Source organism: Kryptolebias marmoratus, linkage group LG16, assembly GCF_001649575.2.
Source record: "Kryptolebias marmoratus isolate JLee-2015 linkage group LG16, ASM164957v2, whole genome shotgun sequence".
NCBI lineage: Eukaryota > Metazoa > Chordata > Actinopteri > Cyprinodontiformes > Rivulidae > Kryptolebias > Kryptolebias marmoratus.
In genome coordinates, this window is record NC_051445.1 from 7,674,247 (window position 1) to 7,685,553 (window position 11,307).

General features: G+C 38.0%; 2 protein-coding genes across 2 annotated transcripts; both read left to right on the forward strand.

Moving 5' to 3' along the window:
• The first annotated feature begins 223 nt into the window (after positions 1 to 223).
• Positions 224 to 3,151, forward strand: LOC119617821. Its single transcript, XM_037980472.1, has 7 exons — positions 224 to 596; positions 701 to 1,006; positions 1,124 to 1,402; positions 1,488 to 1,693; positions 1,785 to 1,901; positions 2,032 to 2,072; positions 2,155 to 3,151. The coding sequence occupies exons 1-5, from the start codon at positions 512 to 514 to the stop codon at positions 1,809 to 1,811; spliced, it is 903 nt and encodes a 300-aa protein (XP_037836400.1). The 5' UTR covers positions 224 to 511; the 3' UTR covers positions 1,812 to 1,901; positions 2,032 to 2,072; positions 2,155 to 3,151.
• A 273-nt stretch (positions 3,152 to 3,424) lies between these two features.
• On the forward strand, positions 3,425 to 5,574 carry med18 (mediator of RNA polymerase II transcription, subunit 18 homolog (yeast)). Its single transcript, XM_017415512.3, has 3 exons — positions 3,425 to 3,791; positions 4,101 to 4,202; positions 4,906 to 5,574. The coding sequence occupies exons 2-3, from the start codon at positions 4,130 to 4,132 to the stop codon at positions 5,460 to 5,462; spliced, it is 630 nt and encodes a 209-aa protein (XP_017271001.1). The 5' UTR covers positions 3,425 to 3,791; positions 4,101 to 4,129; the 3' UTR covers positions 5,463 to 5,574.
• Positions 5,575 to 11,307: the final 5,733 nt, after the last annotated feature.

Here is an 11,307-nt window from a genome sequence, read left to right on the forward strand (position 1 = left end):
ATAAAAGTCAATTATTTTTGTTTGTTTTTTTAAATCATTTTTGGATTTGCCATGTCCTGGATGACACCAGCAAATGTTTGAACTGTTCACACTCTGTCTTATAAGTGGTATGTAAACTCATCTTAATTAGTTTAATGCACACAATATAAAGTAATATATTAGAAAACAAGACTGTTACAACAACTGTATAATATAATAACTTGGCATGTTTATGAGAGAAAATTAAAACAGCTAAATTTGCTACCAGTGCACATTCAGTTGATTTTGCATCACCTCGGATGCCAGGGTGATGCAAAGCTTAATGCCACACTAGTAGAAAGAATACGTGATGAAAGCCCCGTTAAAGTTTTTACGCCGTGCTGCTGGACCACTTCCTATGTGTCAGCGTGAGTTTGTTCACAGTTCTCCATCTACACAGAGCCTCTGAACTGTGTGTTGATGAGCAGTGATAGTGCGACTTCAAAGGACGCCTTTTTGTTTCGTTCAGTATATTTTCTGTTCCGGCAGAGAGATGAACTCATCGGCTATGATTCAGAAGAGCTGTATTCAGATTTTTTTACTGATTACATGGAACACATGCGTTTATTCAGGAAACGGTAAGTGATCAGTTAACTGTTGTGTGTTTCAAAACCAATTTTGTAAAACTGCTACGTTGTTTTAGCTCCTAATTGTGTGTAACATAAAACTGGTATTTTAACAGCCGCAGATTTTCGTTTCTGGCTGGGATGTCGAGCTCTGATACCTTGTCAGCCACCCAGTGTTTCCTCACACTCTTTCAAATGGTTTTACAAGGTGGATGGGGAGAGTAAGGAAATCCTGTTATTCTCCCAAGATGAGAGTGGAGTAGTTCGGTATGATGCTTCTCATCGCAGATTGAATGTAATGCCTAATCGCTCCTTGGTCATCGATAATTTTACTGAAAGAGATCAGGGGATATACTGGTGTGAAAATTGTAAAAAAGACATCAGCAGTGGAAAATCGTCCATCATCTTCAGAGTGCAAAAAGGTTTGAGCTGATTTTCACAAATCTATGAAAGAAATGAACTCTTCACAGCCATTCTGTCCTTCATTTCTTTCATTTTCTCAAAGCACTGTATGTATTTTTTTTTGTCTCTTTTTACAGAAATTCTGAATGAAATTCAAAAGACATTTTTCATCATAGCAGGACGCAGTTTCACCCAAACATGTTCAGGTGAATTCCCTGACTTAAAATGGACTTTTGAAACAAGTAAAACTGTTCCAGAATCTGAACGGAGGCCAGAAACGGTCACCGAGACGACCAACAAGTCCATACATATTGCAGTTGTTAAAAATGCAGATGCTGGGAAATATACCTGCTGGGCGAGACGCTGTGGTGGTCCGAGTCAAAAACTGCTCACTGTCAACCTGTGTGTGCTAAAAAGTGAGAAACGGACATTCATTTATAAAAATGTGCTCATAAAAAGAAAACGATTTGACTGAAAGACTTTTCATTTACTTTGTTTCAGTTCACCACGGCGAGGATTCTCCTCTTTCTTGTGTTGTGACATGTGATGTGGATTTAAATAATTTAAAACATATCTCAAGTCTTCTGATAGACAACACAACATCAGTGGACGTAGGCCCATCTGGGTCCTTAATTTGTAATGCAAGTCAGGTTACGTATATGGACACACTACGGCTACCAGCAAATACACACCATCAACAAAAGCAGGTAGGCGTTTACTAAAAATCTTTCTTTCTTTTTAAAGAAATGTGTAACCTGAGTTTAAAGAATACTAATACTCAGGTTTTTGGTTCTTCAGGTGAATCTGGGAAGACTGAATATCTGATGCCAGTTCTTTGTGGAGTATCGGTTGTCGTTGCCTGTTTATTTACAATAACATTTTTAATTTTTTGCTTGAAATCAAGATGGCGCACAGGTAAGGTTTTTCAGCTATAAGCTATATTGAGACTTCCTGTTTTCTTTTTGTTTTGTTTTGTGCCTTCTCAGTGGTTTTCCTGGTTGCTGTGTTCGGCCCTAATTCTGATTCTCTGACATTCTCACTTAAGCATTTCCTTTCTGTCAACCCTGTTGTGGCTTCAGTAAGAAGGTACAGTGAACTTTAAACGAGAAATGATTTACTGCATATGTTGTTCTGTTCAGGTAATAAAATGTTTTACTTCATTCTGCAGGAAGAAGAGGGGTCCACAGTGATCTATTCATCTGTTGTCATCAAGACACCTGCCAATAAAAGAAACAATCATGCAGCTGAAAGTGATTGCCTTTACAGTGACATAAAAGTATAGAAGAAATACCCCTGGTCAAGATAAACATTAAGTGGAACAGTTTGTAATTTCCATGCTGTCATTTAATTTAGAAACTGATTCTTCAACACTGTCTTGTGTTTCATATGTGAGTGTATGACTTCACCCACAGGGTTCAGAAGGGAAATTCTGCATCGCTATTTTCATCTCCAAACTGTTAAATAAAACTTGACTGAATTCTCTACATTAAAAAAAAAACACGACAACTTATTTTTTTACCTTATTTGGCAAACATTCTTTCTGAAAAAGGCAACAAGTGTATTTGAAATTACACTGACCACACATAGCTACGAATACTGAGCAGTCGAGTAAGTCACCGTTCCAAAGAGTGGGTTTTAAGTTTTGTTTATATTTCATTTTTACTTTGCATAGTAAAGTTTTAACGTTGCAGTTTGCATTTGTAGGTGAAGCGAAAGAGTATGTTCAAACATCACAAATATACCAGAAATGTTTCTGAGCCAATGAAGGATGTTTTTTTTTTTTTCATGCAGTGCTTGGGTTTTATCTTCACCCCCTGTGGCTCAAGATTTCTTTCAATTCTCTTAATTTTTACATGATATTCAATACTATTTAACTATAACAAATACAGTCAATATAAAAACAAAATCATTCAGTTTTTGTAATTTTAAATTATGCATAAATTGTTGAAACTTTAGTTTATTGTAGAGTGGCAAAATATTAAATATTAGTATTTCAGCAAAGACCAGTCATTTATGTTGTTATCATGAATAATATTATTATTAGTGTTGTTACATGGTGCAAATTTATTTTTTTCCTTTTCAGAAAGTATGTTGTCTGAACCATGTTAAATTAAAAATATGTTTTATGAAGTTTCACATATTTGTACATTGTTGCATTGTGGATATTTAAATTGTACATTGTCTCAATATTTTATTAAAACCTTAATCTGAAAAAAGTTCCCCATTCTTAAATGTGCATGATGTAAATTTACTACATTAATATGGCAGCGATTGTGTACTTTTCAGGACAAAATAATTTGTTGTTATACAATTAAAATTGTTGCATTTATTTATTTAATTACTTATTCGTTCATTCATTAATTTGTTCATTTAGTTTAAAAGGTTTTTAAGAGAAACTTGTGGCAATTCCAGTTGGCGGCCAGTAGGTGGCAGTAAAGAGCCTTGAAACTGTATGACAGTCGCTTTACAGATTAGCCAAAGAAAGATGCTCTTTTAATGAATGTTTAATGAATGGTAATTTCTAGCATAACTGGCTGTGTTTGTTTTAATTGGCTACATTTTTTTCTTTTCAACTCTATCGTGTTCCTTTTCAACAGTCTTGACAGTTTAGTAAGACTGGTGGAATAAAATATGTTCGATTCATTGAAAGCAAAACTTGGCGAACGAGTCTTCAGCTAACAGGGAAGCTACAAGCTAGCCGTGTGTCGCTTGAGCTAACAGGGGTTCTAACGAACAGGTATCCGCCAACATTTACCTGGTTCGCTTCAGGTTCGGGGAAGCGCTGTGCTCCTGATCGTTTATCAGGTAAAAAAAAATACACTATCATGGATTTATCGCAAATTTAATTAACGTGGCTGCATTTTAGCCTTTAGCTGTAAGCTAGCATTCCTGTTTGAAATGTTAGCAGCACAGTTACAGGTTTTATTGAAATATTATCTGTAACATTCAAACACTTTGGCTTTTTATGTTAGGAAAAACAGGCAAAAAAATAAAAAATAAATAAAATAAGGCTCGGCTTGTCTTGTAAAATGTTAATTTAGCACTACAATATATGATCAAAACATAAGAGACAAAATGTTTGCCTTTTGATGAATATATTTTTTGTCTTTCCAGTTCGTAAAAAGGCTTAAACCTCAGAAGAAATGGAGGCTCCTCCTGTCACTGTGATGCCTGTCACCGGTGGCACAATCAATATGATGGAGTATCTGTTACAAGGTAAGATATGCAAGTAGGTTTTTCACACAGGAGTTAAAAATGCTCTTAAATGCAGGTCTCACTTTTTCTTTTGGAGAAGCTGAAATATGGACAATCAATATTATTGTTTAATACAGTAAAAACTGAACTGATTATAAGCCTTAGTTGTTTATTTACCTGCCACATTAATGTTTTAGTAAATGCCTCTATAATAGAAATATGTCCATGTAGGTTTTTAATTTTTTATGCAATTATGTGTTTAATCAATGCACTTGACAACACAATACACTTATTATCAGTACTGATATTGTGCTGTTAGGTTAAAAAAGGATAATTCAAAATATTAGGTTTAGACTTGATTTCAAACTTTATGTATTTTAAAATGATTTGTAAACTTTAATGTTTCTGCTCCCATGAGAATATCACAATGTAAAACCATGCAAGAACATTTGATGAACATCTCATTAACACCCTTTAATAATTTATAAACATTATGATGTCACATAGGGTGGGATTTATAGTGTTGCACCTTTAACATTTTCAGAATGACACAAGTAACAGAACATTTATTTATTTCTTTTAAATGTTCATTGCTTTTGTTTATCTCAGCTGCAATAAAAACACTGTTAATATTTGTATTTTTCTGAAAGGGTTGCCTTAAATATGTCATCTGTGTGTTTTATTGTCTGAGCAACTTTTCTTTCTTTTTTTTTTTTAAATTCAGGGAGTGTGTTAGATATGGCCCTGGAAAGCTTGTTGCATCGCCTTCGTGGTTTGTGTGACAACATGGAACCGGAGACTTTCACGGACCACGAGCTGGTGTATCTTTTGAAAGGTCAGCAAGGAAGCCCTTTCATTTTGCGCGCGCGTCGCTCCCTCTCCCACCAAAACGCTCCGTGGCACCTGCGCTACCTCGGCCAACCCGAAGTAGGAGACAAGAGTCGCCACGCCCTCGTGCGCAACTGTGTTGACGTGTCGGCGTCTCACAGCCTTCCGGAGTTCCTAAACGAGATGGGTTTCCGCATGGACCACGAGTTTGTGACCAGCGGCCACATATTTCGCAAAGGCGTTATGAAAGTTGTGGTATGCAACGTGTCTCGTGTCCAGGTGCCAGGGAACACCGAGAGCACTGAGCGAATGTCGAATTCCCATTTAGTTGAACTGAGCGTGTTGGCTCCGGCTGGTCAGGACACCGTGTCAGAGGACATGCGGAGCTTCGCTGAGCAACTCAGACCTCTGATTCACCTGGAGAAGTTCGACCCGAGCAAGCAGAGACATTAAAGATTTATTTAGTTGGATCCTTTCTAACTACAACGGACATTTTGGGTTTTCGTTTTGAAACATTTTTTGTTTTGTAGAAAATAAAATACAGCTCCGCTTTGACTTAAAGAGCTATACGTCTAGTTGATTTTGTCGTGCAGTTTGAAAAATGCCGCTTTTTAATACCAGCCCATTACATGAGCTTCTAACAAAACTTGGTTATATAAGTTATAGTCTACCTAAGTTTAACTTATCACTGTCTGCAGCACATTTAGTAAAGTAAAGGCCTAGTTTGATACTAAACAAATGAAATTAATACATTTATGCTGCAGCTCTAAGTTCACAAAAGTGTATGCATTGCTTTATTAAATTAAAAGCCTAACATTCCATTAAGGAATGCATATCACCCTCCACCAGAGTTTCAGACTAAGATCATCTTATGATGAGAAGTAACAGCTGTTTTTTTTATGTTTTGGTCAAACAATGAAAATAACGTTATTAACATTCTCATGCAATATTATGAGATGTCACACTCAAGAGTATGTTTTGAGAATGAATTAGCTAAAGTGGCCATCTTGAACTTGAACTGAATTGGCTCCATGTTTTAATTCGTTGTAGGTGGACACCTAGTGATTATTTCCTGAAGGTTAAATTAAAATCTGTCCAGTGATATTGAGATATTTTTATATCAATCAGAGTTGACTCTAAAAAGTTGACGGCAAAATTATAAAGAACTGGAACCTCAGCCAAGGCCATGGCATAAGTATAAAAATGGTCTGATCTGGATCACCATTAAAATTTAATCAATTGTTTCTTGAGGCAACCTCAACATTTCCTGAGAATGTCATCAAAATCTGATCATTGCTATCAGGCAAACGAACCAACGCTCCCGAAAACAGAACCTCCTTGGTGAAGGTAAAGATCTTCAATCTGTTGAGGCTTAGAATATGTTTTGGGGATTTATTTCAGCTCTTAATACATCAAGTTTTATCTCAGTTATAGCCAGGTTTGGGTTTTCTGAGGTCAGATGGCTAAAGCGGTCTTGAATCCAGTGATAACTTTCTGCAAGTTTTCTAAAAATTCATTCAGTGGTTCATGAGATATTTTGGTAAAAGAGACAATCATCCACATTTGCCTTTTGATAGCAGGTGATAAACATGTTTATTTTCATCTACAGCAATTTTTTGAGCCTATTTCAATCATTCCTAACTCTTGTTACAGGGATCAAGGTAGAAAGGTTTGTTTTTGTTTTGCCGTTTCATTCAGCTCGTTGCTGTGGAGATTTATTTCACAACACTAGGGGTCTCTCTTTCTCTTGTTTCCGTCTTGATTGGAGCAAATTGAATGCTACCTCTCATCATCTACAGGAGCTCTGGTTGCCATGGAAATAATTAGCTGTGAGATCTGCACATCTTTTACCTCACTCTAATTAGCTTTCTCAATTGCTTAATGATACATAGACCTGTGAAAGCCTTTCTTTCTTTCCCTCAACAAAAGCATTGATTTCCACTCTCTTCCCTCTCGTTTCTACTGTTAACCCATTTGTGCCCCTTTACGCAGGAACTTGAGCTGCAACTATTACACATGAAAGCCCTACATCTGCCTCAGGTTCTTAACTGTTCGTGATGAAATCGAAAAAAAAAAGCGCTGTATACGAGTGTGTCAACATTATGGCCAATTGCCTGCAGAGACGGAAGTAACTAATGCACATCCTGTCAGTTATGATAATAACGTTGGCAAAAAGACATGAGTGCTTCTAATAATACCCTTGCAGGAAGATGCATTTGCTGGAGTTGAGATGTAAAGTGACCATGTGCATGTCTGAGAGGAGAGCACGAGGGCCGATGGCTGTCTCTGCACGTTGACCTACCTGCATATCAAGGCGGATGAGGACAAGCTTACTGAGGTGGAAAGGTGAGGTGACATTGCTTCCACGTGCATTTAGTGCACCTCCAAATACACTTTTGAACAATAAGGAAAGTTATTGAAGCATTGTTTTTAAAGACCAAATGTGATCTCCGCTCATCCATCCGCTTTTTTTTTTTTTTTTTTTCTTGAACTCACTTTTCTGTGCAGGGTAACAGGGAGCTGTCATTGAGCTAAAGGCAGGACACACCCTGGACAGGCCACCAGACCATCACAGAGCCGCACAAACCTATTGTCATTCTCACTCACACCTCGTGACAATTAAGAGTTACCAGTTAACCGAACATGCAAACCGCGTGCAGAAAGGCCACAACTGGGTTTTGAACCTGCCACCCTTCTTGCTGGGAGGCGGCAGCCCCAAGAACTGGATGCCATGCCTCCTGATCTGTGCTCAGTCACATCTAATTTAATATTTGACTGCTTGTTAGACAAAGTTTTCTCCAGGTGAAAGTGGACTATCTGATGGAGACAGTTTCTTGTTCCAACAACCAGAAGCAGACTACCGGCCCTTAGGACTAAAGCATGATGTTTCAGCTCCCAGTGAATTATGCATTAAAGAGGCAGATGCCTCCTTGCCTAAGGCTTTATATGTCCAGCATGGATACACTACAGTCTGCTGGCTTTCTTACACCTAAAGTTGTGTTTAGCACAGGGCTCTTTAGTGATGAGCTGAAGTCCCACTACACCTCCACTCCACATTGCCTGGAGAGCACAGCATAGCTAGGCTAATCAGCATCTTGGCATCAGGCCTACTTGGCTTTTGTGGATTTTGCCAACCACTGACATACACGAGTGAGGAATTGAACTCTTTTCCGAAGACAATTTAAAATGCTACAGCAAAGAAACAAAGTAAAACCTTCAATAAAGATTAGTAAATAAAGTCCATGCAGTTTCCAAACTGATCAACTTTCAAAGATTCTCAGCAGAACAGTTTGAGTAGCAGATTAGACCAGCTCTATTATTTTTCCACTAACTGATCAAGGCAGGTAAAGTCAACTAACTGTATTGTGTTAAGACCTTTAAGTAGGGATGGAAGCCATTACTTCTGCATAGTATTCTATCCATTTCAAAATGTGGTTTTAATTAAAACTCTTGGCACCAATCATCTTTATGTTTTCTGAACATAATGTTTATAGCTCCCAGTGCAGATGCCAAGATGCCAAGATGCCACAGAAAGATGGCATTAGCTCCAGGCAGGAAGTCTTTGAGTCAGCCTGCTTTGGTCCGGTGCCACACACAAAAGGGGATGAAATCCAGCTTCACCTTCTCAGTAGTTTTTGTAATGATCAAATTTGAGCCTTTTTTTGTGCCAACAGGAATCCATATGCTTGCTATAAAGTATGGGTGGTTTTCTGAGAGGAGGAGCTTTCCTCAGCAGACATCAGTGTCCCAAGGGTGTACTTATGGGGTTTCTGATTACCTCCTGTCCAAACCCCACAAGGCAGAATGGGGCACAGAGATCATTTCTGAAGCCTAATTAGCTTGTGAGGGCTAGCCTAAGTGGCTTGATTGCGAAATAAGGATGGGTCATGAGGAAATGGGTGGAAAAAAAAAAATCCCCCCCAAATAAAATTCCAGAGTATTTTGCAAACTGACATGCAAAAAGCTCTGACGTGATCCTCTGCCTTGCTTGTGGCTCACTGAGGTGATTGCTGCTATGCAGAACACGCTGTTCCTGTGTCAGCCACTCAGATCTTTGGGGCAACCAAGCTACCTCTGGAATGTCTGGTATGGGGACAGCGTAACAGTCAGCCTAGAGGGGACGAAACATGCGTAGTTTTTAAACTCGTGCTGCCTAACCATTCCTCCTCCTCCGTCTGAGTCCTCTCCGCTTCTAAGAGTTTTGTCTCCCCTGAGATTCAGTCCTGCTGTGAGCCTCTGAATATGGTTGTTTGCCTTCTTCATCGTCATTTGGTTTTCTTTCACTTCCCGTGTAATCAAGGCACATTGTGTAATCTCAAGTGTCACCAAAATTATGGCTTTCATAAGTGTTACTTGAGAGGCATCTCAGGCAAAACCTTGTGTTAAAGAATGGAGCTGTAAAAAGGCTGTTCTGTATTCAGCTTCGGTTTCACCGTTATTCTTTTCACGAGAGAATAGAAATAGAATAAATAATTTCAAAGCAATCATATCCTTAATGAGCAATTTTGCTTGCAGTTTTTTTTAAATAAACTATCAGCAAGATGGCATTTTAATCATGTGATCCCATTAGCGCTCTACAATAAGTCACTGCATGACACATTATGTGACACATCCTCCTGCGTTTTAAACCCCACACTATTTTTGACAAATTTCTCAACATCATTCCTGTCTGAATGCGCAGCGTGGTTGTGTTATGCAATTTTTTAAGTACAGGTTTCATCCATACACTCTCGAAATCACAAAATGGGAGGCATTCTCCTCCAGGTTTCAGTCGCCTTGGTGCACAGGAGGTTGTTGTGTTTGTAAAGTGTGGATATCATTAAAAAATGAAAAGATCTTCTTTTTTAATTAGGCAGCTGAATATTTTAATGGAAACCCATATGACTAACCACGGGAAGTTTAAAGGTATTCAGATTGCCAAACTGAGATGTAGTTGTATTTGAGCAAATACATTTAAAAAAGCATTATTCTCCCTACAGCAGCAATCAAAATGACTCTGTGAATAAGAATTAAGATTAGACCACAGACGAGATTATGAGCTATATGATTTCTAAATTGTTTAAAGACCTAGCATTCCTTGAAGGAATGCCTGCCGCCTTTAGTGTCTTAGAGTCTTGGACTAAAATCATTTTCTGTTGAGAAATGACAAAATTGTGGCTATTTTGGTCAATCCTTGATCTTATATTGTTAGATGCCACGCTCAGAGTAAGTGTTGTGATTCGAGCTCACTATCTGTTACATTCACTAACTTACAGCCATTTTTGTGTTGGTTAATGTCGATCAGCTGTAGCGGCTATCTTGAACCGACTTGACTCCAAAAGTTAATCAGTTGTAGATCTACATCAAGTGATTACTTTCTAAAAGTTCCATTTGAATCCATTCAGTGATTGGAGAGATGTTTTGGTAACAGACGACCAGATTTGACTCCAGCAGTTAATGCTAAGGTTTTCAACAAAGGTCTTCAGTGGGTGAGTAACATTTAGAGTATGTCTTGTGAAGGACTCTCAGCTATAACCACACCAAGTTTTAGGTTAATATCTATATTATTGACTGAATTATAGACATTTTTGAATTTTTTCATTGTCAGTTGGCTGTGGTTCCACCTTGAATTGGGTTGACTTAAATAGTTAATCAGCTGTAGATGTACATCCAGTCATTACTTTTTGAAATTTTCAATAAAATTTGTCCAGTGATTTAAGATATATTTTGGTAACATACATACATACATGTATACACACACACACACAAAGAGAGAGAGAGAGAGAGAGAGAGAGAGAGAGATGAGCAAAAACATTACAATCCATTTTCACATTTTTGCAGTTGAGTGATAATAATGGTTAGTTTGAATCTACTGAGTCAAATTTCTCTAATTGTCAAATTAACAGTATATTGGATAATTGCATCTGTGACTGTCTGCTCACTCAGCTATCAGATTTTAGAAGGTGGTTGGAGACCCTTTTCAGGTCTTAAAAGAGCAGCAGACACATGGATCTGACCTAGGGTCAGAGGTCAAAGTGACAAATGTGTTTTGAGATCATATGCTGGAGACTTTTATTTTTCCTCTTTTGAGTGGAGTCTAGATTTTTTTCTCTCTCTCTTTTTTTTTTCATTATGGCCTCTGAAAAGCCCCACTCCTCTCGGATTAAAAATCTAGGGTTACCTAATCTCTGTTAATCTGAACTAAATCTGTCTAATCGTCCGAGAAAATTACACTCAGTGAGGTGGGCTCGGAATGCCCACAAATATTAAACCAGCGGAGGTGAAACCGCAACTTCTCCCTGGAGGGGCATTCTGGACG